General features: G+C 41.6%; 2 protein-coding genes across 2 annotated transcripts in view; one reads left to right on the plus strand and one right to left on the minus strand.

Moving 5' to 3' along the window:
- Nucleotides 1-5414: 5414 nt before the first annotated feature.
- On the minus strand, nucleotides 5415-22284 carry VCPIP1 (valosin containing protein interacting protein 1). The gene is made up of 3 exons (XM_049823733.1): nucleotides 19368-22284; nucleotides 13741-13827; nucleotides 5415-10653 (listed from the first exon to the last, which is right to left on the minus strand). The coding sequence occupies exons 1-3, from the start codon at nucleotides 22072-22074 to the stop codon at nucleotides 9782-9784; spliced, it is 3666 nt and encodes a 1221-aa protein (XP_049679690.1). The 5' UTR covers nucleotides 22075-22284; the 3' UTR covers nucleotides 5415-9781.
- Nucleotides 22285-22540: 256 nt separating this feature from the next.
- The window catches only part of SGK3 (serum/glucocorticoid regulated kinase family member 3), an 81827-nt gene continuing 79876 nt past the window's right edge, over nucleotides 22541-24491 (plus strand). The window contains exon 1 of the mRNA XM_049829749.1: nucleotides 22541-22671. The gene's annotated coding sequence lies outside the window, so the exon portion shown is untranslated. The remainder of the gene's footprint in view (nucleotides 22672-24491) is intronic.

Genomic DNA, 24491 nt, shown 5'->3' on the forward strand with positions numbered 1-24491 from the left:
TAAGTCTTACAGGATCAACCACTTCACCCAGCAGAGTTAGCAGGCTCTGTGCACTTTGAGTCAATCTACTTAAAAAGCCTTTCAGAGAACGGGAAAAGTGCTAATACCTCTGCCTAACTCAGTTAGCCTGTGTTCCGTTAACCATGACACAAAAGAATTGTACTTTGTGATTTCATGAATTTTGCTTTACTATATTGAGAGGTCTACATTATTCATGGTAGCGTAGGGAGGGTGGAAATGTAAGGCTTAAAGGCTACCTTATCACAAAAATATCAAAATAATTTAGTATATCTGGATGGCTTAGAATTTATATTAGTGTATTAACCTCTGTGACAGTTGTGCACAAAAAACATTCTCTTACACATTCCCAAAGCAGCCTATAGCAGCTTCTCAAGGAGGCTGCATGACTACTCAAAGAATTCTGAGGTGGCCTTTGGATCAAGCCTTGCACTAAAAAAAAACAACCACAGCTCCAAAGTTCAGGAGACCCATAAAGCAGTTCCAGGGATGTAGCCCTGCCAGGGACCTACACTAGGATCTGCTCAGGCATGTATACAAAGAACAAGTTACTTGCTGTAGAATAATTGTAGTTCTCAGGGATGAGATTATATTTCAGATCTCATGAGCTGCTCTGTATCGCTGCTTCTGGCAATCCTCAGCTGTCATTGGCTTGACAAGAAACTGAGGTCATGCTGAGCTCACACAGTCTCTTGCACAGAGTGTGAGGAAATGGTGTCAGTGCACAACTCTGATGGACACTGTCACTTAGAAGCCAAGTCCTAAGCCTCACCTCCTCTGCTTATGCAAGCACAGTGGCAGCTACACTGATCGTACTCATCTGAAGAGACAAATTTCTGGTTGGTAACCACTTCAGCTATGGTTCCAATGGCATGGGTATTAATTTATAGGAAGCATTATATAGAGAAACAGATTATTTTTTTAGGGGTTAAAAGTAGAGCAGCCTTGAATCAATCAAAGGGGGCAAAAAACATTCCCAAATCTACACCTGGACATTACCTATGATCTCACTATCAACTCTCCCTGTAAATAATAATGATACTGCTGCAAGATTAGATTATAATATTAATATCAGTTAACAAGCTTTACTAATTTCTCAAATGCCACTTGTTTATTTTGGGAATCATGGAGGAATACTTTTACTAATTCTGGTCAGGCATGCAAATGTTTTATAAAAATTATTTACTCCTTTCAGAAACATACATACAACTTTGGAGACTGAAGAGATCATTTAGAAGTCACCTGTTAATCAGGTACTAGCAATACATATTTTCCCATGTTGTTTTGGAATTATGCCCTAGAAAGTCATCATTATGAATGTAAGAGAAGTCAGCTTAATCCTTAGATTTTGCCAACCCCAGGAGTAAATAATTAGTGCTAATGCAAGGGCTTTGTAAAGCAGTCAGAGCCACGCTCAGCCAACTAAAAAGGTCAGGTGGGTAAGCAGTAGTCAGGCAGCAGTAACTGTCCCAGCAGCAGCCTGTGGTAGATTCAGGCAAACAAGCCTGTTCGATAGTATCCTGGTGATAAATGGAAAGCAGTGGCTTGACTTTCTACCCCCAAAATAAAAACCACTTAGTGTTCTGATCCCCTACTTTCCAAACAAGCAACAAGACTCTCTCCTTCCCACTCCTAACACTGATTACAGTAACAGGAATCGTGGTGACAAATCTTCCAGCATCACAACCAGCAATCCCAGAGACGCAGGCCTCTGCTTCTTGCACGACTGCAGTTTACCTCTTTTTCCAAGGCAGTGTTCCTCCCTTGCCCTGCAGAATTCCAGAAGGAGGAGAAGAATGAGAGCGGAGAGTGCTTAGAGATGCGAAAGACTGCCCACCCCCATCCTGGTTCCAGTTCTGCACTCAGCAATGAGTGTCCATGAAAGGTCCTTAGTTATTGCAAATGTATTTTCTGAGTTTGTGCAAGGATGAGAGTTTCAAACCTCATCCTTGAGGTTGAACCTCAGGGTTAGGGTTGAAAAGATCCAAAATGTTAAATAAAAAAAGACAACTTTCAGACTAGGCAATAGATAACTGGGCATTTTGGGGCTGCTGGCTTACTAGAGACCTGAGATAGTTCAAAGTTTCCAAACCAAGATGGGAATGGGCTAGCTCAGCTGACTTCAAATGCAGGGAAGAAAACAAACAAACAAAAGGTTAGTGAATATGGCAGGGTAAATAAGAAGTTAAGGTTAGGAGAAGCAGAAGGAGTAAAGAAATAAAGACTGGTATTTAGTTTTTTTCCATTGTACCATGCCTTGAATTTTCTTATGTTGAAAGCAAAAGGAAGCAGGTACTCTTGACCCTTATTTCCTGCATCCCTCCTGCTGTCTGCAAAAATAATTGCTATTTTCAGCATCTGTCTTCGGAAGCCAAGAAGGACCTTATTTTAAGAAAGACATAGTGGGGGGAAAAGTAGTATTCTTGTATGTGCAATGTTCAGATGTAGGACTTGGGTATGTACTGAGCAACACTTGAGCAGATTTGAACATACAAATAGTTAGAAATAGGAGTTACTTCATTCCCCACAATTTTAAGTTTGGCCCTTGCCTTTTCTGTGCGTTTTGGCTTTTTTTCTTGCTGCCACAAACCCTACGCCATCATGTGGCAAAAGTCTCACCCCTTCTTTCCCACTGGGTGGAAAAGTATATGTATTTGGCAGCTTCTGCTCCTAGAAGAAATGAAAGGTGGATCTCAGAGAAATCCCCAGATTTAGTGAGCCACTGCAGCTTCTAAAGCTCATCACCCTGGAGGTGGAACAACATGAAACATGGTTGCCCTACAGAACTACTAGGTGATTTTTAGAATCATTGATAAATCCTTATGTATTATCTTCTCTCTCCTGAATATGCCCACAAGTCTTCTGCTCTCTTAGGAATATCCCTTCATTCCTTTCTGTCCCATACATTCAGATCTCGGAAGAAGTCACACGAGGCTTTAATTTCTATCAGTCTAATTTGTGTGAAGTTGGATCATTTATCTATTGCCTCTTACTGTCTAAGAGCAGCAATATAAAAAGAGGACAGTAAGCTTACAAAAACGTCCATGGTAAAAATGATTCCGTATATAAGTCCAAATGGCAGATGAAAAGCAAACAGGAAAGCTAGCCCAATATCAGAAGAGACCTCTTTAGTATTTGCAGAGTCTGCACAAAGGCATGTGGGAGAGAAGAGAGAGGTTAGGATTAGGAGGTAGCATCCAGCAAGTATCTCTCTACAACAATGTGACAATCTGAAAGAAGCTTCATTTTAAAGAAAATCTTATATACTGAGTTGACAAAATAGCCTATAAAATCAAGTTTTCTTATTCCAAAAGAAGTTGCTTGAACCATGCCTTAAAGGTGTATAAGAAATGACTGTGCATTTCATGCAGCCAGGCTCCACAGATTATTGGCTAATAAGAACCACAGCACCTTCTAAACCTTCTAATTTCTGGTAACTTCCTTCCACCTGCCATCTTTCTTTTGATTTTTTACTTATTGAATACAAGTTTCCAAACAGCACAGACTCAGCCCAGATCTACAGGAACACTTTAGAAGTGAAATTAGATTTGCTGCCATCAAGAAAAGCCACTAGAAGTATTATTTCCATCAGAAAACAAAATTAGGTAGTAATTTAAAAAAACAGAGGTGGATAAAGTCCAAATACAAGTCTGTGCAGCTATCTCGTAATCATCAAATCAATGCCTTTCATTAACAGAACAGAGAATAATAGTCTCTTCTGAAGCCTCTTAAAGTCTCTGCAAGTTATTGCAACAGAGGTCATACTTACAGTGAAGCCTAATGGCTTGGACAATATTAACAAACATTCCGGATCACCCAACGTACATCAATTTAAGTAACTCAAATCAGAATAACCCATTTCAAATCAGTTGTGGCAACCTGGTTTCTGTAATGTCAGCTTAGCCATCAAGTCTACTATGGATCCAAACACTACTACTTTTCTTTACCTATCATTAAGCAGTAAATACTCAAAACATCACAAATCAGTGGAAGCCAACACATATTCAAGCCTCAATAAAATAATCTCCCCATCAAGCAAAGCGACACAGTTTCTATTAATTTTTGCAGTCAATATATGTGTTTGAATTGATCTTCATAATACCAAAAGCACCTTCCACAACTCACTACGCATGCTGATGAACATCCAAGGTTCACTCTCACCCTGATCCCAGGGAGAAAATTATGTCATAAGGGGTCTTGTTCTGGCAGGAAGCTGGGGTTTTGCAGGCACGTTAGAACAGATTTGCTATGTGGACATACCTAAGGAAAAAAAAACAAAACAAAAAAACCAACAAAAAACCAAACCCAACAACTCCAATCTAAAATTAAAAAAAAAAATTCAGACAGATACTAAGGCTGTACAATTAATAGCAGAAGAAAAATGAAAGCATTTTGAAAGAACTCTTAACTTGTTGCTTCATACATTCACTACTGGTTTTGGCTCAGATTATAAACACTGCATCAATAAAGATGAGTAAATTTCTAGCTTACCATTAACCATTTTAAGCCTTTGAAATACAAATCTTCCAAAGGATAATTTTCAATTCTTCATGATATGACATGCCATCAAAATTAACTCCGTATATTTATACCGATCAATTTAAAGAATGCTTTAATGCTAGCACACTTTGAATTAAAGCCTTTCAATAGAGGAAGAAGTAACACAGAGTTTTGCAGATGGGTTTTATGACTTTTTAGGCTCAAAAGTTATGAATACTGCCAGTTTTTGAAACAAAGTACCACATGTAGCTGGTGGAAAAAGCACAGAGATAATTTAAGTAGTTGTCAACATGTTCATCTTTGAGTATTGTGAAATTTTCAAAAGCCTAGTTCTTCCAAATTACACTATTCATACTAGCATATTACATGCATGTATTAAAACTTTGCTTTGAAAAACATTTTGACCAATGTTTCAAACCATGGATTGCAAGATATCTTAAATGTCATGTATGACTTGGTCAGTGCTTTTCTACACCTTCTTGGTAAGAACTTTGAAAAAAAGATTCAGATCTCAGGTTTTGGTCTCAAATATATAAAAACCTGTTTTAAAAATCTCTCAAATTCAAAGGTCCTATGTGCTTAATGAAATACTCAGAACAGGTATGAGGTCAAAAAAACCTTTTCCATAAAGAGTTTTTCTTTCAAAAAAGTTTCTTTTAAACAGAAACATAACTAAAGCGCGATGGATGACATCAGAGTTTACTTTTCTAAGATTCGTACCAGTTCTTCAACTTCTGTACTAGTATTCATGTATGCAATTATATTGCAATTTATATGTAGAATGCAAAAGTTAATATAATTACAACTAATTCATTTTGCAGCCCAGTCAGTGTTAATTAAACAGGCTAATGTGTGAAAGGCTAGACAAAAGTTGCACCTTATAAAACCAAAGCAGATGTTTTAACTTACAGTTTTAATATAGCAATCAAAGAAAATTCCAAATACTGTACAGTGAAGTGTAGTATAGTACACTATATACTGTTATAATACACTATTGTTACATTACAGATAAAAAAAATCAAATATAATTAGTACAGCAATCACAAATAAAACAAACCAAACTGTGCTGGATAACAGCCAGTACTGTGAAGATGATATAGTTTCTATGCTAATTTATTTTTAATTCAACATGTAAAGCACTTACTGTTTAAAAAGATTTGTTTTCTAAATATATACACTATTTTAATTCTTATTTATACATTTTAAATAGCATTCCCTCCTAAAAGTGCACTCTTTCATTTCTTGGCAATAATCCTCATTAAACATAAAATAATTCTGAAAATACCACTCATGTTTCAACCTCTTATTGCTCAACCGCAGGCATAAGGGCTCAGAGGGAATCCTGCATTCTAAAGATCTTAAGCAACTTCTTCAATTTTAAGAAGCTAATCTGATATCCACAAGCAAAACAAAGAAACCACTTACTGTTGTGGTTTTTTTAACGGAAGGATCAACTTCATATTATTATTATTTTACAAAAGCATGTAGATTCTGCTATTTGAAAATGGGAGCCAAACAAATGTAGAGATAACAGTGGCATCTTCTTAAATCATTCATTTTTCATACATTTCAGATTGAACATCGCTCTCCCAGTTGTAAGCATACTATGAATTTTATTACTTGGCATTTTCAGCGCATTGAAAAAGTAGCAAGCGGCTCTGCTAGCCTTGTGACAGTGACAGTAGATTCTACTTTTTGAAAGATTGTAGATTAAGCATTTTGGTCTTGAAAGTATGCCTATTGTACTGGGTTGTTAGCATACAGCCTTGTGGCACTGTGCCTCTGTGACGCTGCTAGAGCATTCTCTGAGAGGCAACCCCTGGCTCACATTTTGTATCTATCAGACGACTAGTAAACTATATGGGATTCACAAAATCAACAATATACATTGCTGGTTTGTGACTATAATAGTGAAGGCATCCCAAATATATTTATATGATCTCCTCTGAAAAGCTGCTATTTATTTCCCCTCACTGAAATGCAAGCAATTCACAGAGAAACAGCAGTATCAAAAAGTCAACCTTACTAAGCAGCCAGCCATTTGAAGTAGTAAAAATCTTGCATTTGCCCGGAAAACTGATCTGTTCTCCTGAGGTTTCCCATATGCTCATCAGCAATCTTGTTAATTGTCCCCCCCCCCCTTTTTTTTTTTGTACTGGGCCTATATTTTCAGTAATCATCTTTCATTTAGGTTATACATACTAAGCCATAGTAAAGTTTAGGATTTTCAAATAATTTAAGACTTCTTTGCCATGAGACACTGTGTAGAAGGTGATTGGCCCCCAGCCAAGCAAGTAATCAAGGCAAGTATGGGGGGGGGGGGGCGGGGAGGGGGTGAGAAAAGGGACACTCTTCACACCATTTCAGATGTCCTATTAGCACGGCTTCACATCCACGAGTCAAAGTCTTCCCTGCCCTTGTACCCCACCACCATTCTCCTGACTCTAACAGGGAAATCTAATAAGCACATGGGTGCTCTCAAGACAGGCACACAGATTTGCTTCAGCTTACATTTGCACCCACTGCTAGCAATCAAATGAAACATCTCTTCAAACTTACACTTCAGTGTTCTTTATTTCACTTCTCCTGTACAGTTACACATCTCACCAGCACGTAGATGAAGTTTAGCTTCACTTGAGAGTATCAAAAGCCATCTCTCTCAAGAACACTGGTATTTAAATGCGTGAGAAAGCTAGGTGAAATAAGAACACTGCAAAGAAATATGCACAATCCTGCTTTACACCAGAGGCATTCACATCAGCGGATCTTGTGATTTTGACACCATTTTACCATTCCTTTTTGAGACCATTTTGTTTTAGGAACTGGAAGGTTCTGGTCTAAGTGACTTGAGTGGACCTGAGATGACACTAAGGGCGAGTCAAACGGAGCTATTACCTGTGTCTATTTAGATAAGAAGGAAAATGTCAAATTACTGCTATAATGGGAAGTGTGTCAAAATTAAACCAAGTCTTTCCTCTTTCAGTAAAAGGCACACAAACTTCTGTAGTCTTACCAGAAAGGCATGAAAGAAGTAAGCATCTTCCCTTGAAATAAGGACGATGTGCAATAAATATTTCCATTTATTTCAAACTTAAAATTCTCTCATATACACTGCCCATATTTTTTCAGCCGAGGAAGACTTCTTTTGCTAAAGAAAAGGTTAAAAATGTCTAAGTGATGGTTACCTTGTCTAAATGCAAGAGATCCAGGAGATTCATCCCCCTCAGCCTCTCCTGACTCAAACTCCTTCCCAGGAACTTGCCACTGCTATACTCTTCTAAACCTCACACTGTGACAAAGCACAAGCCTCTACTCAACATTTTCTATATAGAAGTAGCCTTCAGACAGCTAGACTGATTCATGGGAGACTAAATGTTTTCAGAAGTCATGGCAGGCTTCCAGCTGCTGCATGTGCATCCTGTTTCTCATTGAATAAGCCCTGCCAGTTAATCAGTGCATCAGCAAGGTCAGTTCTGGTGAGCCAAACTACTTCATACATTCCAAGCTTCCAAATTGCTAACTAACAGATTAGCAATTTGAGATCTTAAAATTTTTCATTTATTTGTGAAAAGGTGATTCTTATTTTTAACCTGTAAGTTGTGTACTAAATCATAAAGTATTTATTCCCTCTACATAGAAAGTTAATCAACAGAGGCATTTTAATTCACTTTGACAAAATGGGGGCTTTTCTTTAAGTGACTTGCTTCAGTTAATTTTTACATACAAAAATAAATCCTCCCTCACGGGACATTCTATCATACTAATGCTTAGAACTGTTTAACTGGTTAGAAATGTAAAAAGTGAGGAGACTTTTCTGAGTACAAACATATACAATAGAAACAACATTTGTGAACTGGTAAAAACCCACATCTGCACAAACACAGACTTCAATATTTAAATGCTCTTAATTCCTTTGAAGCTGTATTAACATCTTTTATCCATTCAATGTTATTTTACCATTAGAGGAAGCAACAATAGTGCATTTAAATATGACTATGAAGACAGGAAGCAAAGTGCAGTATCAGATACACATTCCATTCTTAGGGAGGAAGCACAATAGCTGCTTCTTAAAAACTAGCACTGCAGGTCTGATGAACACGCTACTTAAGTGGATACCAGCTATATTATCACTGATGCAGGGAAACCTGCATCACAAACTGAAGTGAGGCTAATAGAGGTGGGTAGTCTTTATAGACACTGAAACAGCATGTATTCCTTGTTTCCATGGAGTAAACAGTGAGCTTCCAAAAGCTCAATTATCACTGAACACTTTAGGATAATGTATGTTAAGAGAACCATTTCCTTCCAATAAATTGTTAATTTGCTCTGAATAGGACAGCTGTTATTTAATTTTTGCCATTACTAAGCAATGTTAGCAATCAAAGTCTTTTAAAAGAAATGGATTTCCCATTGAACATTTGTTGTTTCTTGCAATTGCCAACTTCTCTCCTGTAGTTGTATTAAAAGTTGCACAACATCTGACCACCTTGGTATTTGAGAGGAAATAAAACATGCTATCCCTTACTAACTGAGCACCAAAATGGTTGTGTTGGCTCAGACAGCCATGCATAACCACACCACACTCACTTTATCTTCATCATACACTAAGTAGCCTTTTTTCTAACTTGCTTAAACTGACATACACAGAAATTAGAGAGTTTACTAAGTAACACTTATTCTAAGGTTTCTGAGAAGCGTATACAGCTGTATGAATGAAAAAGTTTTTAAACTGGAGGAAGTGCCAGCACAATGTAATTAAAGTACTGTATATGCTGCATTATCAAATTTAGCAGAAATTTAGTTCCAGTTGCTTTTTGAAATTTATGTATAATTCACATTTACAGTGTATTTTTGAGTGGAATTAAGTACCTGGGACAGGATTAACTTTGTCACGTTTCTAGTTTTGCCTGTTCTAGCCTTTTCAGTGACCTTAAACTAGCATGGTAAGAACCTTGCATGGGCTTAAATTTTAAGACTTTTAAGGAATTAAAAATTACAAAGAACTTTCAAGAACCCACATTTACAGCAGATATTCATCTCAGTGCATTTCCTAACAACTAATTTACAGGTAACAGAGCCAGCCTGGGCAGCAGTATGGTAATATTGAAAGCTATTGCCAATCACACGCTTATCATGCACTGAATAAGATGATATAATCTTTGACATACATACAAGATTTAATAACTAATCACTTTGTGTGGCCCAGCCAATAAACATTACATTTGAACAGTAATTTCGTCTACCCTTATTAGATTTTAACCTATCAAGAGTGATCCATTGGCTCAGTTGCACTAGTGATTCCTGCATCTTGACTATCCATCTCCTCAAGCTCCTCAACAGAATTTCCCTTTTGTGCTTTAGACCTTGCAGGGAATGTTGTTCCCACAGAATTCACCACGTTACCATCAGTTGATTCGGTATTCAAGTGTTCAGTACCACCTGGTGCAGAAAACGATTCGGGTAAGCCAGCCTGAAAGCTCCCAGTTTTAGCAGTTGAACTCACTGCCTCTACTTTTCTTTGAGCTAGATCAACTGATGCTGACTGCTCTGTATTCTGATCCCGCAAATGTCTATCCATTGAAGCCTGAATAGAAGAGACCATTTCCTGCAACTTTTTTCTCTGTGCCTCAATCAAAGTGGGGTCAAGCTGCCTGCTGTCTCTCATTGTCACAACTCCCGGCGCAATTCGGATAAGCTCACTGTTACCAGAAGCAGCTGTGAATACAGAAGGCTCAATTTTAGCAGAAGGACTGAAGTCCGTTTCTGTGCTATGCTTTCTTAAAAGTGGTGTTTCCCTGGCTCTTTGATCATGTTGTTGACTACTAGATGCAGTTCCTAGGGAGTGGCCCTTTCCTTGAAATGCAGTTATGTTATGTAGTTGTTCAGATTTCTTTTTCACTACTCCACCACTACCCAGCTTCAGCATTCCGTGTGAAGGACTTGCTTCCCTGCTTCTTGAAGTAGCTTCTGCTCGCACTTGACTTAAGGCCTCTTTAACCAACTCTTCAACATCAGGACCAATAGGAAAGTGCCCAGCAGCATCCACGCACAGCTCTAATCTGTCTTCTGCTGCATTGTACACAAAGTTTTTACCAGGCAGATGTGGAAAAGTACAGTGCTTGCCATCAGCCAAACCTATAAAGATAGAAAAAGTTATTCAACATACTAACATATTTTAAGGCATGCTCTGAATACACTGTAATTATTGTATTCAAACTTACTGCATCAAGTATGTAAAAACACACTGAAATTTACTACTGTGGGAGAAAAACAATTTAGGCTTGTATGCCATATGATAGCAATCACAGTATACCCCTAAGATGCTACTGCTTTCAATCGTGATTCTAATGAAGAGACAGGACTGTAGTATTACTAGTTAAAACAACCACCTTGTTGGGACTTGCAGTTCTAATACAACAGAAGTTAAAGAAATAGTATATGCTTTCAGTAACACAAAGCAAGACAAACCCCATCACTACCACCCCCCACCCCAAAACCACACAAAAAAAACAAACAGACAAAAAAAAAACCCAAACAAACAAAAAAACCCCCCCAAAACCAGAAAACTGCCAAAAAGCACATTTCAAATCACTGTCTATCTGGAGAAGTACTCTTTAAGACCTTTTCCACGCTAGTTAGAACTGCAAGAGGATTTCAGGGGGTACATCTGCTGCTAAGCCTGAGGAACTTCAAATTTGCTATTTGTCGTCTTCTCAGAGAGGAAGTGTTGCTAGATAAACAAAAGAGTTTCAAGCTTACTATGTTTAGTAGTCCTGGAGATTATAACTACTAACCTTTACAAAACAAATGAGGCATAATATTTTTTGATCTGCTGTTTGTTTCACTGTCCCACTTACAATTTGACCTATCTGCTAAAATTGAGAGTTCACTAATCAAATTTAAGTTCTGAAGCTGCTCTGTGTCAAAAACAGGCAACATTCGGTTTTCCAGCTCATCATTATAAAATACAAAATAACTTTTTCAACTCTGTCCCATACAGGCTGTGGTAAAAGCTGTAAGGTATCACTTCAGTGATGACAGCTTTCTGCGAGGTAAAAGCTATCTGCAGATGAAAACTTGGCTGCAACAACTCTCTTCAGTTCTGTAAGCTATGCAAGGAGAACTACAATAAAAAACCCACTTTTTTAAAAGTGCCAGGAACAGGTAAATTAACAGGATTTTTCCTTGCATTCTCTTACAATTCTTGAAGAAAAACTCCAGAAGTTATGCTGAAGGGAAGAAACACAACAAGAAAATCCTACTTCTGTGTTATCAAATACAACACAGTCAGAACAAGTATTCCAGGCATCAATGAAAAAGGTCACTCAAATAATGCGAAACGTTATTAAACTGGTTTTATACTGATGAACCAACTGACCGATCTCAGCCATCCTCCACAGCTTCTGATTCACACGCTTTTACAGTTGCAGAGAATCTACAGATGAGATTTTATTTTGAGAACTTCAGACACTTAGCTCCTTTCTTTTTATATCCATGGGAACCAATAACCAAACAGCCAAAACACACACAGAACAAAATTTAACCCCAAACATTTATCTGTCTAACTTAGCCTGAAGAACATATTTGGCTACATCATTTACCAGCAAAACCTTCACTTGCAAAAGCGAGCTGTAACAGCTTCTATGGTAGACCAAAACTGCCTCTGAAATTGCAATCCTGAAATCTCAAAATAAGATCTTAAACAAGATCTACTAAATCAAATTACAATTGACTAACAGTACCTACGCTTGATATAAATCTTTGTTCCAAATGTCCAGTATAATAGTTGCATTATTACATTAACTAAAATATCACAAATACTTAAGGAGCTTCTTTAAATGAAAAAAATAGATTGTTGCACACTGTAATTGTTTAATGTGGAAATTTAGTAGTTCATAAAATGTTGAGATCATACAAGTATGTTAATGCTAAAACGGTAATTCTACCTACCAGGGTAGTGTGAAATACCTGCACACACAGAAATCCAGTAATGTTCAAATACAGTATACCATCTCCCACAGCCTTAGTTCTTACATTGTCAGCTGGCAAAAATTACTTTTAAGTCAGGCATTTTTCATGAGTTTATGACCAGCTGGGTTAAAATCCCTTAGATTCATTTCAGGTTCTCAACTCTGGCTAGTCATTAATCCGTCCAAAATGTCCTTTTCATCAGGCACTGTTTAAGCTAATTCACTTACCACAAACAATACACCAGTCTTTACTGTACAAGAGTACTAAAAGAAAGAAAACTAAAAGGAAACAGATCTGCTATAAGACACTTGGATGCTAATTCTATTAGCCAGGCTAATAATTCAATGAGAGGTAGCAGGTATTGAGTATGCCACGCATTTTAATTACTGCAAACAGAACAGAAATTACGTGGCAAAATACCCGTTTCCAGAAATAACCAAGATTAAGTTAAGGTTGATAAAACTGCCTAAGAAGAAATCAAACAGTAAGAAAGCAACAAAGGAATCATTATTATAGATGAAATCACAAGAGCTGAACTATGAATGCAAAGACTTCAATAAGGAAATAAACTTTAACTGAGAGAAAATAACTGAATAATACTTTCTTCTCTAAAGAAACAGATGTCATTCTTTGTAGGCAGTATTTGTAAAGTCATCTGAAAATCAAATATACTCTAACTCCTTGCTTGGTTATTCTGTACATAGTCCATCCAAGATGCAACATTTATCAACGCAAGAAGAGATATAGATAGCTTTGCTTTTGAACAACAATCTTAGCAAGACAAATTTAACCAACCGTTTAGATTTAAAACATGCAGTACCACTGTATAAAATATCTACTAAGAAGCACACTAGAAAGATGACCTGCTTATCCAGTAAGTGTTTTAAAGTATAACAGGAGTACGTCCTATGATCGTCTTTGTTTGATCTTTCTGGGGGGAAGGGGGGCAGGAATCAGTTGACTTACTGAAGTTTTTTTGTACAATTCAGGAAGTTTAAATGGAGATGTATGGTTCTAGAGAAAACTTCAGAAAATGAAAGATTGAAATTGAATGAACTAGTCTTATTCAGATTCCCTAGTCTTAGGCTCTCTGAGGGAGCATAAGGAGTTCTACAATATTATGAAAATGAAAATGTACCATGGTACTAAAATAAAAATATATTTATGCTTACAGGTGACTCAATACCAATTTACAATTTTAAAGATTTGAAGACAGAGGAAGGAAGGAATAAAAACAAAACCAAAAAATACCTGTGGTTTTCTTCATTATGCTGTAGAATACTCCACCCTGCTGAAACAATTGAGGAAGCCCCTTTGCGTAAGACCAAACATCTTCTCCTGTAAAAATCAAACACAATCATTAAACAGTCTTATTTTAACATTATGGACAATGGCTGAAAATTTAACTCATTGAATTAAAAGCTGAATCCTCTCTTTCTTCTATGCAATTAAGGATTTGAATTTTTATTGCAAATGTATAGAACAGGATCCCAGGACATTGAGAAACTTTCAGGAAAACATATCACTGTCTGCAGTCAAATATCCTACGTGTTCTAGTACAAAGGTTCCCAAATTTGATTTGATCCAAGCTGCAGATCCTGGTTCTTTGCCAGGCCCTACACACAAGTCTCCATTCCCCTCCTACCCATGCTTTCAACATAAAACTAAGGAAATGACTAACACACTTCCAAAATTCAAGCACATACCCTTGCACATTAAAACCTCAATTCTATATCCCTACACCTGCACAAAAATCAGATCTCAATTTCACAGCTGCCATACAGCAGACTTTATACTGTAGCTGAGATACAAATGTCCACACAGGCAGCTGCGTAGAAGCTGTGTCTGTACCTCGCTTTTCTTGAGAGTTAGAAACAAAATACCAACTGTGAGGCCCCAGCAGTCCTGTGTAACTGGCATTTTTCAAAGATGCCAAAAATGGCATTTAAATGTGACAACTTTAAATGCCACTGAGAGGAAAAACAAAACAAAACAAAAAAACTAGACTATGTAAGGAAAGGAATATAAAGAACAGAAAAATTGGGTTACAGCGACAGAACATCAGTGACTTAATAGCACCTGCTAAATCAGTTCAGATCTGCATTTTTACCTATAGCCTTTTCCTCATTTTGCTAACCACTTACCTGCTTCAGAGAAGTGACATGTGATGTAACTGTGAAAATAGTGCAAACAAAACGTACCAATAAATTCCATCCTCCTGATGCAGAAACAACTACTGCGTGTATACCTTTTCAATGAAAATTGCTTTTTCTGCTTTGTACCAAACATTCAGAAAACATACTGAGATACTTTAAATAGAAATTGCACCCTTCTTTAGGCATCAAAATCTCAATAACCATGTCTCTCAATCTTCTAGTAAAATTGGAGAACGTAAATAATCACCTAAAGTTAACTGGATGCCCTTACTACTTAGACTACACGTAGCTGGAATGCGTGAGGCTGTAAAGTATTACCCACCAATGTTTCTTTGCTTGCCGTTAAGAGCAAAATAGAAGTAAGAAGTTATTTTTAATAGCTGCCACATACTGAATACAGAGCACATACAAATCCGTCCTTGCATTTCTTTACTGCACATCCCACAAGGTTTAACTGTGGCTACTCTCCTATCCCACCTGCCTCAGGTGAGAAAATGTTTCACACTTGCGACAGTGGCATTAAGTGCTTGAAACCTTTCAAGCCACTCTGACTTTCCCCTTTCCCTTCCCTGACAGGCATGGGACTCTGCACACTCCCCTGCTCATCTGTCCCCCCACCAGAAGGATTCTGTTGCTCACCTCTCCACTTCAGGTGTTATTCAAGCCCCCATTCACTCTAAAAAGGTACAGTGCATCTTCATCATGTTTTGTCTTTAGACATTTTAAAGCCAGGAGACCTACATAATCTGATTAATTTTAAATGCATTCCCTTGAACCATATATGCTCTGGTTCATTACATTCATTTGCACATCAAGCTCACAGATTTGGCCTTCACTTCCTAGCAAGAACATCCAGGTAACAAACAAACTACTCTTCTTTCTTATTTTCCATGATCTACTGAAGAAGGAGGTCTAGTCTTTTGGCTTTAGCCTGATAACTCCTGTCTACTGACTTGCTAACAAATTTGAAGCTCCTCTCCAGCTCTCACTGACTCCACTAAAACAAAAAACAAACAAACAAAATTTTAAAGGAGCATTCTCTTTTCATCCCCACTATTGCCACAGCTTTTCCTCTTCTTCAAACAGCTGTATGGAGGGACAACAATCACTACTGATAACGCTCTAATGTTTTTGCTATTTCAAAAGGGGTTCACTGCTACCCTGAATCCTTATTCTCATTTACATTTTGAAATGCACAGCCCTATACACAGTGGCTCCAGAGCATCACTGCCGTGGCTCTTCATTTTCCCCCAAGTCTTCCTGATGGTTTAAATACTGCCCACGGGAATCACAATAACCACTATATTGATAAGTAGCAGAACAGTCATCAGTCTACCAGAGGCCTGGGAAGGCCACAGCCAGCAGCCGCGCAGTGGCTGACTCCATACTAAGGACTCCTATACTGCTGCATCTAGCAATCCGTTATTTGAAGGACTCCCTTCCCTGCCACAAGACAACCACCAGACTTTTAGAAGCAGCCCAGTTTTACACATTAGTGGCATTCTCCAAGGAAAGATTCCCTGTTTGCTCTGGGCATGATTTTTCAAGCCTTGCACAAGAGAAGCATCACCGTTTAGATAGCCTTTTATGCAACATTAACAAGGACTACATGCAGAAAAGTATGGAGAGCAGGGGTCACAAAACAAAAGCATCAGCCACTGAAAGAAACACAAACTAATGATACTGTTTTGATAAAGAGCTCTCTGATTGGAACACAAAAAAAACCCACAATTACAGCTGGACTTTCCCAGATCAGAGGAACTAGTGTGTGTGATTCAACTGAACTATGTTGGAGGTTTGCACATTTTTGTTGCTAGTTGGGTTTTACTGTTTGTTTTGGTTTTGTTTAACACGGCAGTAAGATGCTTATAGGTCACAAATTAATTTGGGTGATCGTTTAGATTAAAAACTCCCTCAAGACACTAAATTTATGAAAGAGGTTATGTTCTCTGCACTGTTCCCACTCCAGTACACACTCCCTCAGACCAGACCTCAGGCCCACAACATTAAGGTATGGCAACAAATGAAGACTATCCTACCCACAAGCATGCCTCATCCACTGCAGAAAAAGAGCAGGTGCAGACTAACCTATGCCAGTGGAAGCCCAAGACCATCACTTCATACAGCAGAGGGGACACACAAAAGTGCAAAACAAACCAAAAGCTCAGTTGATAAACATAGGTTACAGGGAACTACAGCTGGCTTAAAAACAAGCTGTTTAAATCCAAGCAAATCATGGTATCAATTAATACTTTTAATGTAAACCTGGCTATTTTGATTTCTTGTGCACTGATGAATTCATCAATGCCAAACAAAATGATCAATATAGATTCATACTTGGCTTGCACATGTATCCAGAGTCCTTCTGCATGGGTGTAATTAAATCTGTTTAAAAATATAATGTTTTAACTATGTTAATGTAAAATTACAATTCCTTTAGTCATTTCCCTATAGAACTCTGTATTTTGAGCTAAACAAAAAAAAAGAGGAGAAAGCTTTATAAAAAAAATAATGCCTAGTATGTTAAGTGGTCCAGAAATTACAGTATCTAATTTCCCAGGGCTTATTTTTAAATTATATACAGAAGAATTAAAGAACATGGTCTAAAATTTTAATAAGTTAACTAGCCGAGACCAGAAAAGAAAAATTCTAGTAACTGAAATACAAAAGAAGCATCAATTCAGCCTTCAGGAGACTCTGTATGAAAGAAAAGCTTTTAAGCATCCAGGATGAATAGTTACAGATGTCTGAAGACACACTTTCACTATGGGCATTGGGGGGGGGGGGGGGGGGGGAAATTGTGCCTGGCCCAGCAAGCTATTTCAACAGCATCTCCCCTCTACACATTCTAATCTGACTGTATTAGATGAATGTTTTTAGCAGAACAAAGTTACAGCAAGAGCATGCAGGATAAGCTGACTCTCAGAACTTTGCAGCACTGTTTTTTAGCTGTACAGAAATGTCATTGAGAAACACTGAGACTTCTCATCCCAGAAAGGCTGAATATACTACCTTGAGGAACTGTCACCACAACACTCTTAAGAAAGTGCAAGGACTTAGGGATTTTCTTACGAGTTTGTTTCCCCATTGAAAAATCACAGTTGTAAATAGTCAACTATCTAGATTTTTTCCACAAGTATCTTTAAAGGAAAATGAAGCCCTGATGAGAAAAGTGATTATATAAAAATAGCACCTTATTCAGTAGCTGCATATGTTGTTATAATTGGCTGGTTTATCATTTGCTGCCACTCCTATTAGTAAGGCAAAATGGATGCAGTCAGAGAAGGGTGACGTGAATTCTATGCTAACCTGTGCTTTGAAAGCAGAATCTAACAAACAGCAGTGAGAGTCAAAGACAAAAATTGATTCTTGAATACAAGATCAGCTCAGTTTATGGATAAGTACCTGTAAAAAAATGACACACCTTAGTGCTGAAGTAACTGAGATACTTTTAAAGCACATCAGAGTTTTTTGTAAGCCAGTAACTATACTTTCAGCAGTATTTCCTGAAAACAGGAAAGCACTCTTTTAAGCTTCATCTCAAAATTAAGACAGCTTTTAAACCTAACCTATTCCTGCACTTTGGAACTGCGGTGTAAATGTCAGTGTGGCAAGGTGGCTAGTGATTCAGCACACTATCTTGCAAGAGACACAGGAGTAAACAATCAGGCTTGGAAAAGAATCAAAGTTCTGCTTGATGAACTTCTGACATACCACTCTGTGATTACGTAATTGTTTCGTTTCTAAAACATCACATGCTTTAGCCACACCAAATCCCTCCAGCAAAAAGAGAAGGCTCCCACAAAAAAACTGTAAACATTATTATTCAACTGGTTCGTAGAGCTAAATGTATAATTACTGTTCTACTTCCTGCCAGTAAGCAGCAAGAAAGGTGAAACCTAATGAAGAAAAGTACACAGACAAAGGTCCAAGTCTCCTGAGTCTAACTATGAAAAGAAAAACCACAGGCACCTGAGAAAAGTCCTTTCGTCTTAAATTATTCACAGTTAGTCAGACTTACATGACTGACAATTTATAGGCACAGCTTTGCAGCCTTATGTCCACCTTTGGGATTCAAATCTGTGTTTAGATTCTTTCAGTTTCTCCTCTGCTGACATTCCGAAATAATACTTTTCACAGCTCTTTAAAAAGACCAGATCATCACTTAAAATTAGCAGATTTAACTAAGGAGACAATGTTGTGTTGATTTGCTTAAACCAACGCAACTCCCTGTGAGGAGAAATGCCTAGACTTCATCCTACTACAAAGGTGAGAATTTGGTCCTCAAACTCCCAATGAGCAGACACTCACTGTCCCCTTCTCACCTCTGCTCTGAATTTATTTCCTGAAGCCTGAAGGAGATGTAGGAAAAAAGAGAGCATGTAGCTCACACACATACGCATCAGATGTGTGCCAAATGAGAGACAGGAAAAACAAACAGGGAGACAGACAGCAGAGGAAATGCAACAACTTCTAAACAGCAGTTTTTAAAAGAGGACTTTATAGCAAAGAAAGAAGTATCTTGTATACACATTTAAAAAACTCGCAACACTCAACAAATCACTGGCAGCATGTTAATGTTCTTCTAATAGAGGAATAAAAGAACTAACCTTCTCCATGGTTACAGAAAAGAAAAAAAAAAAGATATGTATGTAACTACAGTTTGTAATTATCTTCTACTTAAAAATACAATTTTAAAGTATAATTAGAAGTCAGCCTTACCCATTAGTGTTGCTAAAAGACAGAGAGAATACATCTCCTTATCGACTTGCTCTTGCAGTTCCTTCGATGAGATTTTACTAGTCACAGCAACATCTTCATGCTTCACAGCATGGGCCGAGTGTGCTGAAGCAGACTGCCTGCCTTCCTCCTTACCTTTCAGGATTTCTATTGCAATTCTGTCACCATGCTGCAAAGGAACAGGCTCGTTTTCCATGCCTTCTTTGGGAGGCAGAAGCTCTTTAGGAGGAAAGCCATAGCGAATACATTGCAAATATGGAGGAATATTAAATTCTCTCGCTATGCTTTCCTGTAGTTCCAAGAAGGTGGTAGTGCACTTTAGGGTAAGCATTGACTGCCTCCCATCATTTGTGGTTATTCGAATTTTCTTTTCTTTTGTAGATGTTGGAGAATACGGGGTCTTTGTTGGTGTAGCAGGTGCAGATGATGGCCCCTCACGAACAGCCCCAGGAGAAGCAGTCCTAGGTTGCCCTTTATGCTCTTGTTTCAGTTTTTCACTTTTCCGTTTCTGCATTACAGAAGCCTGGTCTGCAATGTTCTGCTGAATAGTTCTTTCAGCTTTGCTCATATTCAACTCCTCCTTGTGCAAAGTTTTTGTCTTCTGTCCAGTCAAAATAATTTTGGTTGGAAGTTGCGACTCTAACTCTTGTCCTTGCTGTACATCATCAGCTCTTTGGGCGTGAGCACCATCAATATTTACAGGGGTATAATCATCAGGGTTCTTTTTGGCAGTTTGATGCAATATTGTGTTGACAACTTTCTGAACAAGAATCTCACTACCGAATTCACCAGGGAAGTGCTTGGTAACAAGTTTCATGGCGACGTCATACACGTTGCTGTTCAGAGATGTGTCACTTTCATACTGGAACCAGTAGACTGTCTCTCTCACCACTCTTCCACCCCACTCTAGAGTAATGGGAAAAGCTTCAGGGAGATTATCATATTCTTTACCTTCCCAGTAGTGCTTGAATCCACAGCCACATTTGCCACCTGTAGACCTAGTATTAGTTCTGTCTCCATCCAAATACGAAACAGATCCATCTTCTCTGACACGACGCACTAAGTTACCATGACACCAGTTACAAGCAGTCAAACTACTCAGGCTATAGTCTGGTACCAGCACATCCTTTGCAGGGTTGTAAGAACACACCAAACTGTTCAGGGGAAAACTGTAATTTTTGTCAGGTCTTAGCTGGCCGTGGGTGCTTTTTGCCAGGTTATATAGTTTCCCCCCAGGAGCCAGCCACTCCGGAGGAACATGATGCTCTGAAAGGGCCCCGCAGATGAGGCACCTGTGAAGGCGGTTGTCCATCACTGCTTTTTTGGCAGCTGCAGTGACTTCTTCGGGCTGGACTCCTATTACACCAGTCCTTCTGTAGAAATACTGATGGACATCAGCTACAAGACTGGGATGGATACCATGTTTACTCATGAAAACCTCCTCCATTGCAGCAACGAGCCTCATCAAGTACTTATCTTGCAAACTTCTGTCTCCTCCAATAACACAACCACCGTCCTCCTCTAACTTGATGTATTTATTTATGAGGTCTTGAGGAACTCCCCAGGCTTTAGGAAGTAGCTTTCTAGGCAGCTTAGGTAAAGCAGCACCTTTTATTCCAACTAGAGGAATATAATGGTTACGTCCTGAGCTACTCCACGCAATGCAGATCGGCTTGTTCAACATACCATCTTTTCCCATGCATTTTTCTAGGGGTATCAGGCCAGGGAGGAATGTCGCTGAATAATCTCCAGAGCTTCGCATTCCACTCAAGGAGTCTAACAGGATGATCGGCCGGTGAAGCACGTTGGCCAGACCAAAGATGTGAATATTCCTGAGGCCCATTGGCACACCTTCTGGAGGAACAAACAAAGGGTCACATTCGTTGATGATGTCCTCCCACTCTGCTGCATCAATAAAGTCATGGAAAAGCGCCTTGTAGTGACTCAGATTCTCCTCAAAATGCTTCTTTAGATTCTCTCGCAGAGCATGCCAGAACAGTTCCCTGCCAACGAGGGCCCGCGAGACTGCGTGGACGAGGCAGTGGCCATCTCCATCCACGTGGACAGGAATGAGGCACTCCTGACTGTTGTTGGCCTTCTTGATGTCTTCCAGGGTGTCATGCAGGTAGATGAGGCTGCCAGAGCGGTCCTTTCCGTACCCGATGGTTTCGACGTGCTCCGGCTCAATGAGGAAGGCACGGTCACCCAAGAGGGAGCAGTCGAAGATGTCTCCCTGGTTCATCTCCGTGAGGAGCTTGGCTTTGCCGGTCTGCTTATCCATACCGTAGCGGGCCAGGATGGGGGCCAGGAGCTTGCAGTGGTAGTTGGAGAGGCCCATGACTTTGACGAGCTCGGTGTTCCTGCGGGGCGGGCCGGCACCGCTGACGCCCAGCAGCGCGTTTCGCAGCAGGTTGTGCAGCACCAGGTCGGGGTCCGTCACCTCCTCCACGGCCAGCAGCTGCCGCTGCTCGTGGCGCTGCCCGCAGTCCGTGCACTCGATGCTGCCGCCGCTCTGCGGCCCGTGGGCCGGGAAGAAGAGCCGCGCCTGGCATTTGGGGTCGGGGCAGGTGCCCGAGAAGATGCGCCGGTCCCGCTTCTTGGAGGCGGCCGGAGGCGGCGGCTGCGGCTGCTGCTGAGGAGACGGCGGCGGCGGCGGCGGCGGCTGTTGCTGCTGCTGAGGCTGGGACATCGCTCCGCTCTGGCCGGGCTTCACCCCCACCCGCGCTCCTCCGCCCTCACAGGCTCATCCCCTGCGCCCCGGCTAACGTCCGCCGCCTGACAGATGCCGCCGCCGGTGCCGCCCGCCAACCGCCCATCCACCGAGCGCCCGCCGGCTGCTGCTGCTGCTGCCGCCGCCGCCGCCGCCGCTCCTCGCCCCCACCCCGGCAAACGCGGAAGCCGCCGCCGCCGCTCACAGCCTCTTCGCTGCCTTAGCCGTTGCCCGCAACGCAACGGCCTCCGGCACTTCCACGCTAACGGCGCAGGCGCGGCGCCGCAAGGACTCTCGGGAGCGGTAGTCTTCTCGGCGGCCGAGGCCCGGCGCGCGGAAGGCAGCGGGAGCGCGCGAGGACTACAGGGACCGCGACACCAGGCGGCGGCGGGAGGGCGGGGGCGGGGCGAGCCGGGCCGGCCGCACCGCCCCGCGGGGTTTCTGGGGAGCGTAGTCTTCTGCCGGCCGGGCCGCGGAGGAGGGGGAGCCGGGAGGGACACGCTTAGGGCGCTTCGCGAGCGCTTGGGGCGCCGCCCGCGCTGGGCCGTGGGGGAAGGGCAGGGTGCTGTGTTTCAGGTGAGACTCCCGCATCCGTACTCCTCTTCCGTCTGTGTGTGTCCGTGTGTCCCACCCGCTGCCTGCCCCCCCCCCCAGCGCGAACGCGGAGGCAAGGCTCCCTCCCCCGTCCCCTGTCCCTCTGGGCAGGCGCCCGGGGAAGGAGGCCGCTCACGCTGCCTGAAGCCGAGGGGCTCGGTGCCGCCGCCGGGCCTCGTCCCCCGGCTTCGGCGCCCGTCTCCTCACAGCGCTGCCGCGCCGACCTCCAACAGGTTGCCGCCGACTAAAGGGCTGACGGAAAGGGGCCCGGCACGGCAGGCGGGCCGCGGGCCGCAGCTCGCCGCCGCTGCCCAGGCAGGGTCTGCGTGCCCGGGGGCGAGCCCCGAGGGGCTTCCCGGGAGCGCCGCGGGTCTCCGAGCCCCCGCCGCAAGCAGCGCGTCCTGCCGGGCGGCGGCGCCCTGCCGGCGCGGGCAGCGGGGCACTGGCCCCGAACGCCCGCCGGTGCGAGGCCTGGCCGGCGCCGGGCTGGCGGCGGCGGCGGCAGCGCCCTGCCTGCTGGCTGAACTCGCCCGGGACGGGCTCGGCGGGGTTTCGCTTCCCCAGCCAGCGACGCCGGGCCGGCTCCCTGGGAGGCGAGCCATCGAAAAGGAGGTGTTCCCCGGCTGCCAGCTGCTGATAGCGCCGAAAGAAGAGACGAGGGGACGCGGGAGCGGGCTGTTAACGCGAGCCATCCCTCCTGCTGGTGCTACGTACGGAGATAGTGAGGGAATGGAGCTGGCGCGGACGTTATCTCCGGTGGCCGTCTGAAATGATACTTCACGAAAACGAAAGGGAACACCGTTCGCAACTTCTAATTAGAGTGGGCTGGCAACGTGTTCGCGCGGAGGGCTCAAGGAGGGTTACTGACAGCGCGCCGGTCTTCTTAAGTTCTCTGGAAGCCGTTCCAGATAGAGATGTATCCTTTAATGCGGGAAGACAAAAGCTGAACTTCTGGAGGAGAAGGCAGCACCTCACTGGGTACTGCCCGGAGTGACCCAGCCCTACAAATGCAAGGGCAAAAATGACCGTTTCCTCCCTCCCTCGTCATCCCCGTTCCACCAAGCGAACGCCTGGCGTCTACGTCCCGAGGCCTTGCCTATTCTATAGTCACCCAAACGACTTAAAATTAGAATAAAAAGCATAGAATGTGTTGTGCTTGTACTTGACAATACAAAGAGCGTGATTCATTTTCATTAATCCATGAGAAGTAATTTATGCAGCTGACATTTAAATTATAAAGATTCAGGTGATTAATGCATACGGAAAAATTCTGTTCGTGTGCTTTATCACAGGCTTAGGGGAAAAAAATGGCTCCAGGCCTGGCCCTGTGACAGACTGAGCACTGCCACCTTCCAGTGACGGCAGCGGAGCTGTGCATGCTCATTCCCTCTCAGTTAGTTATTTGTCAAGCATAGAAAATATGTATGTGTGTGTAAATGTATGTATTCCACAGCAGAATCTTTTATCTGATCTTTCAAAATCTGGGACAGGTTTGAAGAGGAAAAGGTGAAAATTATGAGACAGATTTTCATTCTTGCCTGCTACTAATTCTTTTTTATGTGTATGACGGTATGGTAGCAGCATCACCAGCTCCATAATCCTGCCAATGTGCCTTGTGTTTGGGGATAAATCAGCAGTCTATGCCCATTCATTCCTTAGTCTTCCCTTCATAAGTAGCAGGAACACAGTAAAAATGCAAATAGGGAAGCCTCTGTCCTCTGTGAAACTGTGTGGCAGCAATTGAGAATGGGCACCATTCAGGGCATCGGACGGTGACAATCCTGTGCTAACCCAGCCTGTGT

This window comes from Accipiter gentilis, chromosome 2 (assembly GCF_929443795.1).
Source record: "Accipiter gentilis chromosome 2, bAccGen1.1, whole genome shotgun sequence".
Classification (NCBI taxonomy): Eukaryota; Metazoa; Chordata; class Aves; order Accipitriformes; family Accipitridae; genus Astur; species Astur gentilis.